A 22,144-nucleotide genomic window follows, 5' to 3' on the forward strand; every position below is an offset into this window, starting at 1 on the left:
CTTGTCCAGTTTTAGTACAAAAGTCTTCTAAAAAGCCTATAATTTATTCATGTAAAGGTTATATATATGCATTTATCTAGGTAACTGGTTCCAATAAAGGGATTGGATATGCTATCGTAAGAGGTCTTTGTAAGCAATTTAAAGGTGACGTCTTTCTGACAGCAAGAAATGAAGATCTCGGTCAGAAGGCTGTGAAGAGCCTGAATGATGAGGGACTTTCTCCAAAGTTTCACCAGCTTGATATCACTGACAAGTCTAGCATTGAAAGGTTTAGGGACTTTATCAAGAACACTTATGGAGGCTTGGATGTTCTTGTCAATAATGCAGGAATGGCATACAAGCAAGCATCAACAGCTCCATTTGGAGAGCAGGCGGAAGAAACAATCAAAACAAATTATTTTGGAACCCTTGCTTTATCGGATGCTCTTTTTCCTCTATTAAGGCCACATGCAAGAGTAGTCAATGTGTCAAGTATGGTTAGTAGTTTTGCTATAAGAAAATGTAGTCATGAGGTGCAAGCTAAATTCCTAAACGCCAAGATAACAACGGAAGAGCTGACAAATTTGTTGAGAGATTTCATTCAGGCAGCCAAAAATGGGGATCACGAGAAGAAAGGTTATTCAAGTAGTGCTTATGGAATGTCCAAAGTGGGGTTAGCGTTCTTACACAGATTCAGCAACGCCAGCTGTCTGAAGATCCCAGGGAAGACATCCTCGTTAATTGTTGTTGTCCTGGATACGTAGACACTGACATGTCATCACACAAAGGCCCCAAAACGATTGACGAAGGGGCAGATACACCTATTTATTTGGCCCTTCTTCCTGAGGGTACCAAAACTCCAGCGGGTGACTTTGTGGCGGATAGAAAAGTTCACAGGTGGAATGAATACACATACTCGTTTTGAAATGTTGTATATTGAATGTTAATCAATATTGAAAATTCATAATATATGACTTAAGTGTGAAGCTCAGGTATCATTTTATCTTATGGTTTGTATATTGTACCGATCTTTTTAAGGCCAAATCGTTATGTGTGTCGTACTAACAGGTCCACTTGTATGATTAATCGATATTTACAGGAATGAAGTTGTAGTTTCCTTATATTACTGTTTAAAACAGTTTTGTCTTATAGTTTAAATAAAGAGAGAAAAAAAGAGAAAAGAAGTTATATTTGTTGATATATATGTTTCTTTTTCTGAGACTAGTACTTACATACGTAGCTAAATAGCATATCGAAATCTCAAGCGCATATTTTAAATTTAATCATCTAGCAGTCTTTTGATGTGGTACTTATACAGGAGGGAAAAAAGAAAACCAAAGAATTGAAAATATATATCAAAGTTACACTTTTCTACTGTGATTTCTCTGGAAGCAAAAAATCTGTATTTCCCAGGAGAGTCGTTTCTGTGTAAATGGACTTAAATGGCTTGTATTATTGCTTATGGAGATGGACTGATGTTACAGAAATACATCCTACTTGTTATCTTGTCCTGAAAACGCTGATTGCTATATCAAGTGTCTTCTTATAAAACAAAAAGTGCCTCCTAAGAGTCCGAGTCCATAACACCTCCGATTATAACATGTTATTTAAAAAGGACGTTGAACGTCATTACAACTTCATTGAAACATGGCCAAAGGACAGGAGTCTAAAGTAATAATTCTAAACTTTCAATGCAGGCTTGATCAGTAATACCAGTGCAGTGCATGGAGCTTAGTTGGGGGCCCTGCAGTGTTTGCGCAATCAATAACACAATTTCCGTTTGCGATTTAAATAGTGATTGCTCTTAGGGTATGAAGTAAACTTTTTGCAGTTAATTTTATCAAACAACAATGCATTATTTTGATCTTATTTTGAGAATATTCTCATAATATGATTTATATAATTAAAAGTATTTCTGCCAAAAGGGCTTGTTCTAATGATTCTTTTCATTATCTGCAAAAAAGCAACCATTGGATGATTAATGTATCATAAGCATCAAGCATAAAGTTTTCAAATGGAAAAGTCGAGATAGAGTGTTACCAATTTTATAAGCTAAATGTTTTCTACTTCGCTTTTTGTACAAGCCAAGTTAAACCTTAATTACAACATGAATGATATGCACAAAGTCAATACCATGAATGCCTTTTTTAAAATCATTTAAACGCTCTCTATTTAGTATATAGATAGCGTTCAATGTTTTTAGTTTGAAACTGAATTGCAAGAGTGGAAGAGGAATTTTAATTCAGCCTCACGAAGTCAAGATGAGATTATGTTATACTCCCGGAGTCGACATGCCTGTTAAAGTCCATTCCTAAGTAACTACGTAAATTATGCATATTTCCTCTTTAGACGAAATTTTCATGGTTGATGCATCTAGCTATAGGTTATCAGCTTTGTTTTCTGGATCGGTGACCAGATTATGGTTATAGGATCAAGACTATTTCCAAGAAACTACGTCTTTTAATTACCAAAATTGCATGGATTACTGTGAAATCACTAATTTTCGTGGGTGGTGGGGGTTGGTGGGTTAATTTTCGTTGTTTTTGACGTATGAGGAGACCCTAGAATTAATGTCCACCACGAAATGGAAAATTCCATATGCATAACTACTAAACATTTTCCAGCTACAAAATTAAATCCCCACAAACAAATAATTTTTTCTCAAACCGAGAAAATTTGACCACACGAAAATATGTGATTTTACACTATGTTATTTGCATTTGCATTGTACAAGACCCATCAGAAGCTGGATCTGACCTACATTTTCTAGAAAATAACCAGGTTAAGGTTTTAGAACTGGTACATTTCCAAGTAATTAAAAGCTTTACCTAGAGCAATTTTCTAAGGATAATAAATAAGGATACACACTTCCAGACATGCTACTGATGTTAGATCATAGCTACATCGTATAGTCAACGACTGACATGTTGAACATTTTGAAGAAAAATCCATTCAAAATTTAAAAAAAAAGCCTACTAAACCGAATTTGCGTGGATGGTGCATCTAGGTACATGTATATACGTTACAGTGACAATGTGTAAGATAATTTTGGAGCAGTGTTGAAATGTATGAATGATGTGAATATGTATACAGTATACACTGTCAGACCTGATTCGGATTCCCGATGATTGAACATGTTTAAGATTTTGGTGCAGCTCCATTCCTCAGTAATTACCAGGACTAGGGTGACTGAACTTTTCATAAGTAATGCATCTAGAGATGTTAATTTTCATACTGCAAATGACCAACAATTTTTGGTATGAAGGACCAAGTTATATATATGGAGCAGTTTTTCTTAAAGTTACTATAAACCTAGTAAGACTGATGCATTTAAGGATGCACAATATTAAACATACCCTAGATGCAAATACATGAATTACTGAATCTGACCTATATATAATCAAGGTGTTTGGAACAGCTAAAGAATTTTGATCATTCCCGAGAAACCATATAAAGTTATTCAGATCAAACGTGCAGTGTTGTTTCGTCAAGATATATATACACGCACTTCTTTTAATGGGAAACATTGGATTCAATTATACACCATTGATCAATATGTTTATATTTTCAGGGTTTATGAACTTGTCTTTTGACATGATACTTGAGCATGTGTTCCAGTTGTTACATTCTGCACACGTGAGATGTGAGCATGTTCCGGTTGTTACTTTCACATTGCGAAAACTTGTGAACGGTGTAGATTGTTCTGTTTTGCCAACAATAAATGGACAATTTATTTAATATCTTAAATTTCAAGTCGTAAATTGATATTGTTATACCTTTAAAAAGTTGTTCCTATACAAATCTATACGAAAAAAAGTCTAATATTTCTAATGTTTTGCTGAGCGGGCATAAAAAATATCGATGTTTGACCACTGAGTGAGATGGTGGCTGATGTAAAATTTGGCGTTTTGCCTGCTCGAAGGCATGCCAATAATTGTGGCGTAATCTATTTTAGCGATAACGGGGTTTCAATTCTTCGCAGATGAACACTAACAAGAGTTAATTGTGAATAATTGAGGTAGGATTCTTCTCACATTTCTTGTATTTAAAAATTAATGAAATTTTCACAGAATCAAGAGGACAATATCACTAAGTGATGGTATCAGTGAGATTAAATTTGACCGTTTAATATTGAGGCAAGGTCAGGTCAAGGTCATTATCTTTTTAGGACATTAGAATAAAAAATTACTTTCCAATCATGCGATGTACTTGTAAATCAAAAGATTGGAATTTTCATAAAAAGATACTACCAATAGGGCCTATAAGATGAAATTACCACATTATAAAATATAATTGCTAATCCGAATTTCCTCTACTTTTCTTAAATTTTTAGGAATTTATTAGTCATTTTTATATGCCTCCTATATTTAACTTTTTCCAATTGTCACATATAGTAAAGTTGTCACATACAGGTATAAAATGATGCAAAAAATAAAAGTTTTGATCGTTTACTAAGAGAGATATAACACTTTTTACGGATTTTTGGCTCAAGTCTGTACTCAGATTTGAAGCATTTAAAAGCCAACATAGTTCTACTATGTGTGAAAAATCTAATTTATTTGACATATTTTGAAACTTTAGTCCCTTATTATTAATATAACTTACATTTAAAAATTTCGTCTAGTCTTTGTCTGCGTAAAAATTATAACTAAATTCAATGTTCTATAATAATTTTGAGAGGCAGAAAAGAAGATATTTTCATACGCCACCATTCCGCCAAAAATGTAGTCATTGCTAGTTTTCAAACGCAGTTTACCATTTCTATTTAAAGTTGTATAATTGTGATGAGGAAAGAAAAATATTGTCTTTTAAATCTCTTACATCTAAATACACATGTATATAAGACATATCAACAAAAATACTTTGAATATTCCATCTAGTCAGAAACCAGAGAAGAATCCTACCTTAAGCGATGAAAATTTAAGCGTGTTATTATCACAATGCCAAAATAAGCCGAAATTAGCACCCCGCTAAAATAAACCGCTATACGGTATCTTCGATAGAAAAAATTTAATCATACCAATTTCTAATAGTATCTTAAAATTCCTATAGGTAACTGGATCCAATAAGGGGATTGGATATGCCGTCGTACGAGGCCTATGTAAGCAATTTGAAGGTGACGTCTTTCTAACAGCGAGGGATGAAGAACGTGGTAAGGAGGCTGTACAGAGCCTTAATAATGAGGGGCTTTCTCCCAAGTTCCACCAGCTTGACATCACTGACAAGTCTAGCATTGAAAGGTTTACAGACTTTATTAAGAACACTTATGGCGGCTTGGATGTTCTTGTCAATAACGCTGGAATTGCGTTCAAGAAGTCATCAACTGTTCCTTTTGGCGAGCAAGCTGAGGCAACAATCAAAACCGACTACTTTGGAACACTTGCAGTTTCAGATGCACTTTTCCCTCTTTTAAGACCACATGCAAGAGTAGTCAATATATCTGGTGATGCGTGCAGTTTTGCAATTAGAAAATGTAGTTCAGAAAAACAAGATAAATTCCTTAATCCTGATATTACAAAGGAAGAGTTGACGGAGTTGATGAATGATTTTATTCGAAGTGCAAAAACTAGTGAGCATGAAAAGAATGGTTATGTAAAGAGTGCATACGGGATGGCTAAAGTTGGTGTCACCGTGCTCTCACAAATCCTACAACGCCAGCTTTCTGCAGATGCGAGAAAAGGCGTAATAATTAATGCCTGCTGCCCAGGTCATGTAAAAACCGATATGTCCTCACAAACAGGTAACAAAACCATTGACGAAGGGGCTGATACACCTCTTTACTTAGCTCTTCTCCCGGAAGGCATTGAAAGTCCAGCTGGTGACTTTGTAGTAGACAGGGAAATTCACAAGTGGAACGAATATATTGGCAAATATAAACCGTAAGAATTTTTGGAATTCCCTGCTTTATTATAATTGTACGTTAAATATCAGTTATACATGAGACATATTCCTAGGGTATTTTTGTTTGCTCTCTAAAAATAAAGAAAAAAAAGAAAATATTTGTACATAAAAGGATTGTTACTCACTCCCATTTCTGTTTTTACTTTTCGTATTACATTTTATAAGTTTTGCATCATCTTGACAAAATAAATTGTATATAATGAAGTAGTTTTGTACAATAAACTGTTTAATCTTACATGTTTTGCGAAATTAGTACATGTATATGCTCAGTTTTTAAATAAATGTAAGTCTGTTGCTACAATTAAAAGGCTAAAAAATATTAATTTTGTTTAAAATTATAAAGGTTAGTGCTTTATTGATAATTTATTTGTATAGCAGCACATTTTATACTGATAATTTACTGTGTGTAGTTACTGTAGCAATTTTTTAACAACTGAAAGTTCTCCACTTGAAGCACGTACTTGTTAGAGTGAGTTGCATATTATGTCTTCTAAGTTGTAATTTGTTGATATGTTTTGAGTTAGTTCAGATCTTCATTCAACTTCAAATATTTTTATCTGGATTTGAATCTGAATTTTTTTTCAAACTGCATTCCACATGAGAACCTCTCTTATCCTTTTGAGTTATATTGGCTGCTAAATAATGCATACAAATATCAAATTTATAAGAAATATAGATGCAACACACAGGGAAATAATGTATCTTTAAAAATCTCCCAATAAGCACAAAAGCGTTTGTAAAATGCAGTGTATTTTCTACACCAACGCACTCAGTCTTTAACTTTTAGGGTAAATTATGTCCTTGAATAAGAGAATTCTGATTAAAAAACAAGAACATGAAGGAGATACTTCAGAAAAATTGAAACCCATCCCAAAAAGGTTCTGTAAAAACTGCATAAATTATTGTAAGTCGGCTCTTTGTAAAAGGAGGAGTACCAAAATATAAAAAAAAATATTTTTAAGACGCTACGTTTGATCATATCAGACAAGTAATACAGTACAATAAACATTATGTACATGATAAGAATAAAAAATACCTGCTACAAATCCAGGCTACTTGTGTCTTGACCCCTCCCCTCCTCTTGACAACACAGGCGTGGAGTATTGTCATGTCGTAGACGTTATTGCATGCGATTTTTTTTTCTATTTTAATCGATGATGGTAAATTATACAAAATATGTGTATACTTATATATTCAAGAAATATTTAGTCACATGTATTTTAATCTCACCTAACTGAGTCGAGGTCTCAGATGAGCTTTTCTGATCACAATTTGCTCATTGTCTGTCATTGCCGTGGAATTGCTATAAACAATTTCATCCGCAGGTATTTTATAATTTGATTCGTTCATTATGAACCTCCTTGGTTTTTGAAAAAGAATTAAGCAAGTTTTAAAGAAGTACAAAACAAAATATTTAAACTCGGATTATTATTTTTGACAAATTGGTAAATAAAAACAAACGAATCAATATATAGTGCTTCAAAATTAAAACAAATTGTTTTCAATCAAATTGAATTGGTTTTTAAAGTTATTTATGTTCTGTCCAAAAACGAAGAACAATCCTTTTCCCCCTCTCTCTTTGATATTAAGCATTAACTATTGCGTGTATGCCATATTGAGGGCTTTATTCCAGAAAAATATTCAAAAATGATATTCCGCTTGTGTGTCACTTGAGAATGTTATTAGGATCAATGTTTAACAAAACTCTCCTTCAAACAAATATTTCCTATATCGCCCATAGATAATATGTTCTTTCCTTCTGTGCTCTTTAGCTCTCTAGAAGAAGATCCACACGAGGTTTAAATTTTCTTTTCTTTCTAGCAATTTGTTGAGCATCCATCTTGCTTTCTTAAACTAAGCAACATGCTCAAATATTTAAGACAAGTAAAACCCATGCTTAAAGTTAAGCATATTCTAAGCATATGCTTAACAGTTGAGAACTTTTATGCAACACACTAAACAATTTGCTTAATCTAATTCCAACTTGCTCAGCACAAATTTGGGACTTAAGTATATGCTTAAGGACTTAAGAATTTTAAGCATACAAACCTTGCATAAAAAATCTAAGAACTTTTCTTAAGTACTATACTTATTCCCAAATCAAACTGCTTAACTAAGAAGCATACTTTAAGTCCCATGCATAAAAATTCTACGTGCCTTACTTAGTGCATCTTAGCAAAGCATATCTCTTCTTGCTTAAATTAAAACGTCACAATGGTGTGACGTCATTGCGGGTTTTGACGATATTGAATCTCCCGTTCTACGTCATCATCATCGTCTGAGTATGGCAGAGAAAAAACGTAAACCGAACTGGACACTGGAGGAATATTTACATCTAACGCGTTTATTTAACGATTATAAGAAAATTTTTAGGGCTAAATTCGGCGCCGGAGTGACCACTCAAAAGAAGAGGGAAGTATGGAAAACTATTACTGAAGCAATTAATGCGGCCAACCCTTCAACCGTCCGGACTATAGAAGAAGTCGAAAAGAAGTGGCATAACATCCACATGAAGGGGAGAGGAGAAATTTCTGATTTTAGAAGAAGTTTGCAAAAAACAGGTTCGTGAAATGCTTGGTATGCATGTTATGTCAGCCATGTTGTTATACCCCCCGCAAACGAAGTTTAGGGGGGGTATATTGGAATCACCATGTCCGTCTGTCTGTCTGTCTGTAGACGAGATTTTGTCCGGACCATTACTCTGAAAGTATTGGAAGGATTTGTCTGAAAATTTATACACATATTATTCACCATATGAAGGTGTGCACCTGATATTTTCATCTTAATTGGATGATTATTTTGAATTTTACAGGTGTTTTTTCATTTTTATTTTGTGGTCTTGTGCAGACCGTTTCTCACAAACTATTGCAAGGATTTATCTGAAAATTTGTACACTTATTATTCACCATATGAAGGTATGCACCTGGAATTTTCAACTTTATTTGTCCATTTTTCGGCATTTTACAGGTTTTATTTTTTATTTTAATTGACTTGTTCATTTTGGGCTCATGTATAAGGTTTGAGACTATCTGTACAAAATGTGAACTATAGCTTAAAACAACTCATTAAAACTAAAAAAAGAAACATCAACTTATGTTTAAAACAGTTTTTACATTGCACAGAAGATAATGTAAATTCATTTGTCTCTTGGGAATAATGACTGGACATGCATCCAGTTAAAGATAAATTAATGAGTTTGGTGTTGGAAGTTGTTAAGGCATATCTCTTATCGAGCATCTGTGTTATCTAATCTCCAGGGAATAAGGCACAAGAATTAAAGATCTCTCTTCTCTTATTCTCTAAATTGTAATTTATTGTCTGTCAAAGCACTTCATTATTGGATGACCAGCACTTTATTTTCAAAATGAATTTGATATATCAAGTCATAATCAAGATTAATTTGATTTTGTATAATGATTTTTTTTTTCAACAATCAGTTTGCAGAGTTTCATGAAACACAATTGCAATATATTTCTTTAATGCAGAATTAAAAAAAATGTTACAATGGAATTACCATGATTACAGTGTATTAGTATTGATGTTTCATTTGGTAGCACTTTTGTTTCATTCATTAAGAAACATAATGAGCAATTAAATATATATTTCACTTCAAATTTTTGTAAGTAAATTTTGAACACCTCTAGATCCATAAAGTATTGTAAATTGGCACCTTCTCTGAAAAACCCAGCGGGGGGTATTTGTCCCTATTAGACAGTTCTAGTTTACCGTACCTAAGATACAAGTGATATAAGGGTGATAACTCTATTGTCGGTATTGAGGCATTATAACGGGATGTAAGCAGTAGATCAGACCTAACTGTGAAATTCTAAATTTGATATTCCAAGTCAAGAGACTCATAATGTATGAAAAATTTATTTTATTAAGTACCAAAGTTACATGTATAATACTGTACCGTAGGACTTTTGGGTCGTTTAAATTCGAATGACAAAAGACAGGTGTCAAAGACTGAAAGAGTAGACTGTGTCAAATTTGGAAATTATTTTAGCACAGAAAGTTTACGGAAATTCGGACGACCTTGGTAATCATGCAGATTGTTTGTTTTGATTTATCAGTATATTATTGGTCATAGTGTCACTGTGTGTACCCTAATGGCCTGTGCGAGAGTATATCCATACATTTATTTTTTTATACCCCCCCCCCGACCAACAATTTCATTTACCGAAAATACTTTACACAATCTAATAAATAGTAGATGTTAGATCCTCTCGCATACTCGCTACACTAACATGGGATCCAACATATACTTTTAATTAGATTGTGCACACCGCGAAGAACTTTTAGATTTTCCAAACAAATGCGTAGATCTATGTAATAATGATTTGTTCAGAAACAGAAAAAATCATATACTATAGTGAATTACAATCAGCTCAAAAATTAGCAAGCCATAGTGAAAAAATATTACCATCTCAGCTAAAGTGATCCCCTGTATTTCTTTGATAAAGAAAATGTAACTTTTTAATATCAATTCTCTGTAATTATCAAACAATATCAATAATGCTTGGCCACGCTACATTTTCAATTTCTATGAAACTTTTTGTGTGTACTCACATTGTCACATCATTAATGGTTTTATATTTTTTTATTTCAAAAAAAGTCTCGTTGCCATGGTAACAGCACCTATTGTTTCCCATGTAAATTCTTTCTAAAATTTGACCAAAAAACGTGATTTTGTAGGTTTTACTGGATAAAAATGAGCTTAAAAGAAACAAGAGAATGGGAAAATCTACTTTTGTTTCAAAACTACCATTATTCCTCTCTAGTATAACAACATATTTTTTTAAAAACTGTAATTCTACATAATGGCTTAACAACGCTTAGCTTTGGGGATTTTGGCATTTTGCCAAATTGAGAAAATTACCATTTTAGACCCTTTTTCAAAGCGATTTTTTAATACTTTGCACACTGATTTGAAATTCAGGAAACAGTGCATTGTATAGATGGTACATTAGTTATTTTAAACACATTAAAATATTTATGGGACACTTAAACATTTTTTTTAAAAAACTGATGAAAAATTACCCAAAATCTGCAAAATTTCCGTATTTCAAGGAACATATGCACATTTCATTAAGTTCATATAGAAAAGAAATGTTCCTTTCTACCTGTTTTGATGTCATTTACAGTAAAATTAGTCAATATCTAGGAGAAGTGTCATGTAAAAATATTCACATCCCATTTCCAAGAGCATTAATACATGTAAATATGTTCTTAGATTAGGAGAACTGTGAACACCTGCACAAAATGCCCCCCTCCCTTTTCCGTAAAATTGACAATTTTGAAGTACATGTAGACTAACCAGGGTATGTTTCAAGTTTCCTGAAACTATCCCCTTAGATTGAAAATAATATGAAATAAAATTTTCCCTATCCATTCTCTATTACTATGGAAACAGGAATGCAAGATTTGTTACCATGGAGACAGGAATACCAGATTTTTAACCAAAATGGCTGCGTTTAACGTAACAATATTCCCAAAACTACACTTATTTACTCTTTTATAAAACCTGTGTAATGAGTTAAATGTGAATGTGAACTAAATTTTTTGGCATCTTAAATTTGCATCTTTATGATGTTGCAAAAATATAATGCATTTTGTAATGCTATGTCAAATAATTGCAAAACCTTGTGGCTTTTACTTTTTCAAGATTTGGTCAAACATGAAAAATTCTGAAATGAAACTAAAACAAGCAGGACATTCATAATATTTTACTCATTTCAACTTGTTACTTTGTATAATTATTTATTAAATTCATGGGCAACTGCAAACCACAGATACTTTGAACGAAGTCAAAAATTTACCCCCCCCCCCTTTCTGATTTTTTCTTTTAAAACTTATGAAACACGGCTTTAAACTTGAGAAAAATTACATTGGTTTAAAAAAAATCACATCCTCTTGGGTAAGTTATCTTGGATTTAAACATAAATATCCAACAATGGAAAACTTTAAACATAGTGTTTGGCATATAATTAATAATTAGGTTTGCAATGGATCTTTTGTATTCTGTAAAGTCAGTTGAAACAATGCCCCCCCCCCCCATGAGACACTGTCCCCCACAAGTATCATTTTAAGGAAGTTCTTCCTTTCATTTTACTAGGTTCCTGCCAACATCACACCAACTACATATGTATATCAATCTCCTTTTCTTTTTTTTCACATGTAAATATAAATTCTGAAAACAAGAGAACTTTTCGCTTTTTTTTATTTTTCATATATGCAACATTTAGAGTACATGTATTCTCAACTACGGTACATATCATTAGATTTATGTGACAAATTCTACTGTTTCTGCTGCTCTGAAAATCTTGTCTCTGATTTTTCACTTTTAGAGTTTTTGTTGGTCAGGCATGTACCAGTAATGACCTACATTGACATACGCAAGTAACACTGATAATTAGTTAATGAGAATTATGCTGAGTTGATTTTTTTGGCAAGGCACAGGATACAGCTTGATAAGTTATAAAACATATTGTTATACAGCATAAGATTTGAGGATGCCATCACATAATACGATAAACATGTTCCTATTATATTTGAACTTTGACATCTCAAACACTGATATCTTGAAGACAGTGGGTACAAGTATGTTGAAGTAGGTTGGAATTCAGCTTTCACTTGCCTGGTTTCAAACCTAAAATATGGCATCCCTTCTCAACCTGCAATGGTAAATAATTCCTGCACTTTCCAATATACACTGATTTCAAGCTAATTAAATGTGTACATGTAATCCTTTAGAAAGTTGTTTTCTTTATTCTAGTATAATAATTCTTCTGTTACTGGTCAGGTATTAAATTTTGTTTTAAAAAAAAGAAATAAGCAAGGTTTAAATTTAGATATAAAACTGAAATATTTTTTTAACAATTTAAGGACAGATGATACAAACTTTTGTCAAAGAATTTGAAAATAACAACTGGGGTCATGTTTATATCAGTAAAATTAATAACTTTCTTCAAGTACTTTTTAATTTTTAATTCATATTTGCATAAAAATGGAATTTGAAGTGAAAAATATTTGTATAGATTAATAAGGATAGTTTCAAGAGGGCAGACTTTTGAACATCACAGAAGGTTTACAATTTCTTAATATTCTAGAAATTTATTAATAGCATCATTAATTTGCAATTAAATTATGCCAAAAAATATATACCAATCCAGGCATCCATTTTTTGTTTGTATCATCTGTCCTTCTTTACTTTATTCATACAGGAAAACAAAACAGGAAGAACATTACAAAAACTACTGCAGAATTAGAAATGAAATACAGAGAGACGTTAAAGTTGCAAGGACAGAATACATATCTAGTAAAATCGAAGAAAACAAAAATAACCCGAAAAATCTATGGCAGAGCCTAAGAGACCTTGGGCTTAATAATAAACGTCAGGACAGAAGGAATGTCTGCTTAAAAATTGATGATGATATTTGTCATGAACCAAAATCTGTTGCAAATCATTTTAATGATTTTTTTGTTAATATTGCAGCTTCACTGGTAAGCAAACTCCCCACACCTTTAAATATTTTTAGTGTGGATAGTGAACGTTTTAAATCTTTTTATTCCAAAAATGATAATCTTTTTACTCTGAAAACAGTCAGTGAAAGTTTTATATACAAAGAGCTTTTAAAATTGAACCCTTCTAAAAGTACGGGGCTTGATGATATTCCAGCTAGGTTCATTCGTGATGGAGCTGATTTTCTAAAGATTCCTATAACATATATTGTAAATTTATCCATTTCTTCTTCCATTGTTCCTGAAGATATGAAAACAGCTAGGGTGAAACCTATTCACAAAAAGAACAGTTCACTAGAAGTAGGTAATTATAGACCGGTTAGTATTCTTAGTGTTGTTTCAAATATTTTAGAGAGATCTGTTCATATGCAACTTTCAAAATTCTTAGATCGTAATAATATCTTATATGAGTTTCAATCTGGTTTTAGAAGTAAGTACTCCACTGAAACTTGTTTGATACATTTATTTGATTTTATAAGAGATAATACTGCAAAGGGATTATATACTGGAATGGTTATGCTTGATCTGCAAAAGGCATTTGACACTGTTGACCATGACATACTATGTAAAAAACTAAAAGCAATTGGTGTTCAATCTGTTGATTGGTTTTTATCTTATTTGTCTGAAAGAAACCAGTTTGTTCACAGTAATGGAATTTCATCAGATGCTGGTATTATCACTTGTGGTGTACCACAGGGCAGTATTCTAGGCCCTTTATTATTTTTAATTTACGTTAATGACATGGTTACTAGTGTTGACGCAGATTGTAAACTTATTTTATACGCTGATGACAGTGCCATTTTATTTGCACATAAAGATCCTGATTTTATATCAGAAAAGCTTGGTAAAGTTTTAGATCAGACTTCGCACTGGCTTGTTGATAATAAATTATCGTTACATTTAGGTAAAACTGAATGCATTTTATTTGGTTCCAAAAGAAAGCTTCAAAATGTTGAAAAATTCCAGGTTGTACATGTGTATGTAATGACCATAACATTGATTGTAAAGAAAAAGTTAAATATCTTGGAGTTTTGATCGACAAATGTTTAAGTGGTGAATACATTGTTGAATCGATTGTCCAGAAAGTAAATAATAGATTGCGATTTCTGTACCGACAAGCCCGGTTTTTAGATACTTTTTGTAAAATGACTCTGTGTTCAGCATTAATACAATGCCATATTGATTACGCCTGTAGTGCTTGGTATGCAGGGCTATCCAAAACTTTAAAGAAAAGGTTACAAATTTGTCAAAACAAGATGGTTCGTTTTATTTTGAATTTAGGTCCACAGGCATCTGTTAATTACGAAATACTTAGTCAATTAAATTTATTAAATATTCAAGATAGAGTTTCTCAGCTTAGACTCAACCATGTTTTTAATATTTTTCAAGGAAAAGCCCCTTCTTATCTTAATGAACATTTTATACTACGGTCAAATTTTAGTAGCTATCATACTAGATCAGTCTCAAATGCAGATTTTGTCGTTCCAATAACTAAGCAAAAGCAATCTGAATCATTTTATTTTAATGGAATCAAAGACTGGAACATGTTACCAGCAGAAATTAAACCTGTTTTAAATACTGGAAATAATTTTGCTTTTAAAAGAAGTGTCAAGAAATTTTTATTAGAAAGGGGAATTGCCCAGTGTAAAAGTCAAGTTGTGTTTTATTAGTTTTTATTATTAGTATAAGTTGTTCCAATTACAATCATGTGAATATTTGGTATACATTCATAATACACTTCATTTTTAAGGATCTCTGTGTTGTCAACTTGATCCCATATCTTAGCTATAGTATCTTAATTTTATATTTATCTGCTTATATTATTTAACATCCAATTAAAATATACATGTTTGAGTATAAGGACCCCATTGGAAATAAGCCATTGGCTTTCATGGGTTATCCTTGGTATACAAATATAATCTTATGTGAATCAAATTTATTAATTCATGTCTTTCAAAAATGATTGATTCCGATATTTTATATTAATTATATTGTTTAATGCCATCTTTTATATATATATATCTTAAATTATATTGTGAATATTGCAACGTATGTGTAGTACTGTATACCAAATAAATATCTATCTATCTATCTATCTATCTCCTTAATTTACTTTCATATTTTAAGAATGGTTACCTTGAAAAGAACAAAATCTAGGCTGTCCACTTTCTTTGAGAATGCACTTGAACTTCAGTCATGGCCTATTTGGTCCTGTTTTGGTTTACTGGTCTTACTTTTTCTTTATTCATCTTATATGGTAAATCCTTTGATGAAAAAATGATGAAAATAATTATTTTCCTAGGAACATGATCAAAAGGAAAATTAATTTCATTCATACACAGACATGTTCATGTGTGTGATCATCTTACCAGTAGTGAATATTTGCCTGAGTATCAAATAATTTGTTTAGAATATTATAAAACATGGTCAGTGTGTATAAAACAAATATCATTATAAATCTACAATTCTACATGTACATGTATATAGTTTAATTATACCATCCGCTTGAAAAGTGGTATGGTATACTGTAATCGGTATGTCCGTCTAGCTGTACGTCCATCTGTCTGTATGTCCGTCTATCTGTTATGCTTTAGGGAACCCATCTCTTATTATCTGCAACTCCTCTTATACCACTGCAATGAGTGAAATTTAATGAACCTTTCACAGAATCTTTATTACATATTGCCATTGTGCACCTCCTATTTTACTTTTTGATTCGACACATATTTTGGGTTTCCCGGCCACAGTAAAACATGGATTTGTCATCAGTTATAACCATATGGGAGGCAGGGGGTATCATCTAGTGAGCTCATTGCTCACAGTACCTCTAGTTTAATTTTGTTTTAACACTAATACATATGTACAAGTGTACATATATATTTTTTACTGTTTGCTATTTGAAAAGATTATTATTATTCCCAAAAATTGAACTATAGATTATACAGTACCGGTACTTCACAGATGAATGAAAGAGTCTATATAAACAAAAATAACTCAATATTTCCAGTGCATTCTTAACCTAGATCTATTTTTCAATACATATAGTACAGTTGTGGATATATATAATAAATTTAAAGTTTAAAAGATAGAAGCTATTAAATAAAACAATGACATCAAAACAAACATGCTGTTTTCCTATTTTCTGCTTATGAACATCACATGACCATATTTTGCTGATATATAGAATACTATTCATTTTGTTACTTTAGGCTTGTGCTCACACATTATAAACGTGCACTTTTTTTATAGAAACAAACTTGCTCTAGTTAAATATTTTAACAACACAATTCTGTAAAATATGTGCCTAATGCCAATAAAGAATTGAAATAATAGGATAAACAATGAATGAAAACTAACAGAAGTAGAAATTTATATCATAAAGATAAATAATGTTCACTTAAAAGTCTCTCTCAGCACATCATAAAAATTAATTTACTGAAAGGCACAGATTTTATACAATCTCTATACACTGCTATATAGACATTTATATTTTCGGGGGGGGGGGGGGGGGGGGGGTCAGCTGTATCAGCAAGTGATGTTTATATGCTTCAAATTCATTTTTATTAATAAAAATAATTAATTCATTGGTCAGAAAGTCAAACTGTCAAAAGGTATAGTTCGCTTGATTTGATAAGGCGTAACAAAAAATTATGTTTGTTTACGGTTACCCGACCGACCCTAATTTTCATCGCCGACCCAAACTTTTTTTTCGTCGTAGAAATCCGGAAGTTACTGGCCGGTCAGTTTAACTTTTACATTCGTCTTTGAAATCGAAATTGAAAGTACAAAAACAAAACCAGCGAGTTCAATTTCTACACCAACGAGTTCGTTGCAGTTTGCTTACCATTTCGTGGCAGTTGCAGGGGTGTGCAACTAGCATCGCCTGATGCCCGGTGCTACCGTTTTTGGGGTAGTAAAAATTAAAATTATGCATATAATACATGAGAAATACAAACGGTATTTTCACTCATTGTTTTACTTTTTAATTTCCAACTAATGAAAATTTTTCAGGCAGCATGCTTCAGCTGTTCTTAAATTACTTTAACCTTATCCATTTTGAAGTACTACCTGACTTATTTACTTCAAAAAACGATCGTTTTTTTCCTAATCCGAATTTCCTCTATTCCTCTGTTAATGGTAAATACATGCAGATATCTCTTTCCATTATTTACGGTCCCCCAATCAACTAACTGCTAAGTGTTATGTGGTTAAACTTTATATATATCAATTGTATTTTATGGTTTGAAATGAAAATAAAATGATTTTGCTTCATTTTAGATAAGCTACACTATAGTACAATATGTTCAGAAAAGAAAAGATAATTTCTTAAAATTTTTAAACTTCAGCTTTAAAAGGGATGGCTTAGAACCCTGACTTTTTCAACAATGAACATTTTACAATATTTGTTTACACTTTTTTGCCCCTATATTTGGACTGCTCACTATTAACTTCGGGCTAGTAACTTTATCATGTTTATTGCTGTTACAAGCCTGTGGGCTAGTACTTGATTTTTTTTAATTGCACACCCCTGAGTTGTAAGGCAGTTGGTAAAAAACCACCCATGTTACAAGCCAAACAAAAGTAAGGCACCATACAATAGTAAAACTGTTTTGTTATTCAACCAATTCATGTGAATTTGTGTATAAAAAAATTCAATAAAATAAAAAAAAATTCCTACCTACCGACCCTATTTTTTTCAGCATGTAACAGTAAACAAAGATATTTTTTTGTTTGGCCTAGGGACCACTGACCACTACCGGTAAAACAACTGTGTATTGTAAGGCAAATAAAATTAAGAAAATATGCATTTGTTAATCTTGATATTTTTGTAATGCATAAATTTACCTTCTGTCTTCATTGTTTAAGATGTCTAGCCTTCTTTTCTTCTTCCAGACTGTAAAACTTTGATGAGATCTTTCGCCAGAAAATGTTCATTGCTGTTTACTAAATACACATTGTACCTCCAAACGTTAGAGAGTAGTTCAAGGGAAGTAATTAGGAAGCAAAAAATGCTTCAAAATGTAGAAAAAAGTAATCTTTACCTTTGAATTCCTTTTACATCTTTGAGTCTCCCACCAATATTTTACATATTTTGATATAATCAAATATCAGCCTTTCATAATTAATTATTACTAAATTTGTAATCAGTGTGCCTTTTTTGTTTTAAGCCTCCAAAAACTCCACTAAACCAATCACATATCTGATATGTTATAATATGTAAAATGGCCATTTACAATTGAGAGATTAAATTAAAACTACAGATATAATTACTTTAATCTTTAGTATTAAATTTAAATAATGAAAACATATTAAGTTATCCCTTTTCATTTCTGGACACAGTTTTTCTTGATAAGTACACGTTTTTCAAAATTAAAGAAATTGAGAATTTTGCACCCCGTTTCTATGGCAACCAAGGGTCTATTTCATAAACCCACTTTAGATTTTACAATTAATGACATAGCTGTTTAAAATTATTATAAAAAAATCAAAATGTTTTTCTATGCGTGGCCAACCAATTTTGATAATTACAGAGAATTGATATTAAATACATGAAATAACGGATATATCTTTTTGAAAGCAACAAAAAACAAATTTTAAATAAAAATAAAATGCTTCAATTTACATAGGTGGAGGGCCGGCAGAAAAACCATTAAGTGCATTGTCACAAGCTGTTGAGGAGGTACTTGGTGAGGAAAATGTTTCTATCTGCGGAATATCTGGGGCCTTTGATTCCTCTTTGATGACGTTTAACAATTTCAACAGGGGCATGGAAGACATTCCATCGAGTTCACTGCAAGGGTAAGGCTTTCTGAAGTGTCAGTCAACTTTATTACTGTTTTTTTAACGAATCTCGATATTGCCTGTTCATAACTGATTTTTTTTAAAAAAATAGTACCGGTAAATCGATAATTTGATGCTCATAAATGACGAGTATAATTCTTTAAAAATTATTTTTAAACAGCCCAGTGGTGGAGGATTTTCAACTCGACCCACAGCTCTCAACGTGCACGAGTCAGTCCATTATCCAAGAAGACGTGTCACTGGGTATCTCGGCCTTCCCGATGCCGCCAAATTCTCCAAGAGAAACTACAGCTACATGTAACCTAGCTAGAGAGAAACTTCAACTCGAAGTTGAGAACCTCCGTCTGAGGAATGCCCTTCTGAAGCAACAATTGAAAGACTTCAATAAAAAAGACTTATAAAACATTTTTTTTATTTTCAAACATTAAAGTTTATACTGAAAATAAATTATATTCGATAATGGTAAAATAATAAATAAGTCTTCACTCTAGAAATGATTCACTGTAATGTGATTTCTGTATGCTCTACCATCTAGATTGTCAGGGACACAGTTGTTGTTGTTGTCGGCATCATCTTCATCACTGCCCTCATCAGAATCATCGCCACTTTCACGATCCTCGTCAATGATTGGCGTGTTGAGCAATTTTGCTAAATTATGAAGTACTGCGCAGGCCATTATAATCTTGCAAGCCCTCTCTGGACACAACCTTATCTCAGAATGTAATGCTGTAAATAACTTTTTATTCGCGAGAACTTTATTTTCGCGTAATTACGCGAGACAGTGTGCTCGCAAAAATTTAATTCTCGCATATAATAGTATTCTTCAGGATTACATAGAGCAATAACCAAACTTCGTGAAAATTTTGTCTCGCTAATCAAAAGTCAATGACTATCTCGCGAAAATAAGGTGTCGCGAAAATTTAGTGATCTACAGTACATGAAAACGTCTTTTCCATGCATTGTCCTATGGTTCTCTCAACAATGCATCTCGTCACCTTGTGTGATCTATGATTGAAAAATAAATAAATAATTGATTAATGAAGATGTATGAAATAAGGCCATTCCAAGTTTTTTTTTTCTACATTAAGCGTCCGCGTGCGCCTCGGTTTTTGACACCCCATATGAGAAAAAACACACAATAACAGGAGTCCTGAAATTGATAAATTTAGACGAAATTTTTGAATTTTGTAAATTTCTCCAAATAATTCGGTACAGTAATTTATATTGGGTGCATTGTAAGCATTTAATCCGTTGTTTTTGCTTAGGAATAGATATTTCTTCTAGTAAAGAAGTTTAGTTAGATCAAATCATTTGAAGGACGTCATTTTTTGACTTTTATAAGCTTGTGTTTTCTGTTTTGGCTTGTGTGTTTTTTGCGAATAGGTAGGTAGGTTTTTGAAAGATGAGTGGACGCTAAACAGTGAATAAACTTGAAATGGCCTAATTAGGGGGAGGGTAGGTTCTAACTTGAAAATGTATTTTATTTCTGGTTTTGTTTTTTGTTTTATCGAATGGCGATAATTCGGTAATTGACTGTAAATCAACCTGGAAATATGTCGATGTAGAAAATCATGAGAAAAAAGTTCGCAGTATTACATGATTATTAAATAAGACATATTTACCCATTGTATCTTCTTTCCTGTTTGGTTGCAGGGTTAAGGAAGGGAGTCAGGATCCAGTTCTTGCACGGATAGCCACTATAGCCGAGTAGGTGACATTTAACAGGAATTAGTCCGGGTGTTTGAAATAATTGGCTAATGCCACTTTCTCGCAAAATTCTTGCGTCATGTGTTGACCCTGGCCACTTGGCGACTATGTCCAGTATATGACAATGTGCGTCCACAACAAGTTGCACATTAACACTGTGGAAGTTTTTTCTATTAACAAATTCTTCTTCATTAACTGTAGGACGCAATATCCTAACATGGGTCCCGTCGATAGCGCCGAGCACTCCCGGAAAATTGGCGATTGCGTGAAAGTCTGTCTGGTGCCGGTGAATTGTCTGAGCGTCGGTAGGAAATTTTATATATCTTTGAATGATATGCGGTCGAGTTAAGGCTGTAGAGACCCTTTGAACAATCCTAGACACAGTGGATTGGTGAATTCCGAAGTCATCCCCGTTACATAACTGCATTTTTCCTGTTGCGAAATAGCGAAGAGCAATCATGACTTGTAAATTAGTTGGTATGCTACAATTTCGACTTGTTGCTGGTGAAACGAAATCGTCAATCAGTGTCCCGATATATTCAATTCCTTGTCTATCAAAACGGTAGCGTGTGATAAGTCCTAAAGCATTGTATTCCGTAAAGGGATCTAATCTCGGCTTAAAAACACGGTGTTGTCTTTGCTGTCTTGCAGCCATTTTGCTGTGGTAAGCAAAATGCTTAAAAACTTTAGACAAGGTGAGGGGTTGTTTAACTTAAAGCATATTCTATGACATATAAGTAAGAATAAGAAACGTCATGCAATCCACTTACAACGTTAAGTGACGTACTAAATAAAAAACGTCACTCTGCTTAAGGTAAATCGGCACTTGAGCATATACTTAGCAGAATAAGAATTTTTATGCATATGAACCACATCCAAAATTAATTTAGAGTTCTTACAGATCAAATGTTTAAACACTAAAGAAATATCGCTGAAGGTGAATATTATATAAATATTGCATGTAGTTGAGTGTAACATTGAAAATTTTCACCCCTCGAAAACCATTGTCAACCGAGGCACAGCCGAGGTTGACAATGGTTTTCGAGGGGTGAAAATTTTCAATGTTACACTCAACTACATGCAACATTTATTATATTATACTGAATGTTTTATACAAATGCATATAACAGTTAACCGTGCGCGCATAAATTCTGCGCAGTCGCTTTTTTTTGGAATACCACCCGTCGTCAAGCAATGTTGATTGTTGCTACGCTGGAGGGCGTGGCTTCATTAT

At 32.7% G+C, this 22,144-nt stretch overlaps 2 protein-coding genes, 1 long non-coding RNA gene and 1 pseudogene across 3 annotated transcripts; 2 read left to right on the forward strand and 2 right to left on the reverse strand.

Annotated features, from left to right (window-relative positions):
• The first annotated feature begins 80 nt into the window (after positions 1–80).
• Positions 81–1,345, forward strand: LOC134264185 (carbonyl reductase [NADPH] 1-like; annotated as a pseudogene).
• A 281-nt stretch (positions 1,346–1,626) lies between these two features.
• LOC134264186 (carbonyl reductase [NADPH] 1-like) lies at positions 1,627–6,096 on the forward strand. Its single transcript, XM_062746480.1, has 2 exons — positions 1,627–1,650; positions 5,032–6,096. The coding sequence occupies exons 1-2, from the start codon at positions 1,627–1,629 to the stop codon at positions 5,860–5,862; spliced, it is 855 nt and encodes a 284-aa protein (XP_062602464.1). The 3' UTR covers positions 5,863–6,096.
• Positions 6,097–12,389: 6,293 nt separating this feature from the next.
• On the reverse strand, positions 12,390–18,601 carry LOC134264184 (uncharacterized). The gene is made up of 3 exons (XR_009991465.1): positions 18,247–18,601; positions 15,538–15,665; positions 12,390–12,554 (listed from the first exon to the last, which is right to left on the reverse strand). It is a non-coding gene; the product is annotated as an uncharacterized LOC134264184 (long non-coding RNA).
• A 1,089-nt stretch (positions 18,602–19,690) lies between these two features.
• LOC134264183 (putative nuclease HARBI1) lies at positions 19,691–21,565 on the reverse strand. Its single transcript, XM_062746479.1, has 2 exons — positions 20,826–21,565; positions 19,691–19,910 (listed from the first exon to the last, which is right to left on the reverse strand). The coding sequence occupies exons 1-2, from the start codon at positions 21,563–21,565 to the stop codon at positions 19,691–19,693; spliced, it is 960 nt and encodes a 319-aa protein (XP_062602463.1).
• Between the last annotated feature and the right edge of the window lie 579 nt (positions 21,566–22,144).

Source organism: Saccostrea cucullata, unplaced genomic scaffold, assembly GCF_032062105.1.
Source record: "Saccostrea cucullata isolate Sc308-1 unplaced genomic scaffold, CSIRO_AGI_Scuc_v1 ctg17733, whole genome shotgun sequence".
Classification (NCBI taxonomy): domain Eukaryota; kingdom Metazoa; phylum Mollusca; class Bivalvia; order Ostreida; family Ostreidae; genus Saccostrea; species Saccostrea cuccullata.

Excerpts from the sequence above, each read along its gene's own strand:
- LOC134264186 (XM_062746480.1), top strand. The coding sequence starts at position 1,627 with ATGGCCAAAGGACAGGAGTCTAAA. Across the intron at positions 1,651-5,031 it reads CCAAAGGACAGGAGTCTAAA|GTAACTGGATCCAATAAGGG; the intron begins GTAATAATTCTA and ends AAATTCCTATAG.
- LOC134264183 (XM_062746479.1), bottom strand. The coding sequence starts at position 21,565 with ATGGCTGCAAGACAGCAAAGACAACACCGTGTTTTTAAGCCGAGATTA. Across the intron at positions 19,911-20,825 it reads CAGGAAAGAAGATACAATGG|GTTGTGTCCAGAGAGGGCTT; the intron begins GTAAATATGTCT and ends TTCTGAGATAAG.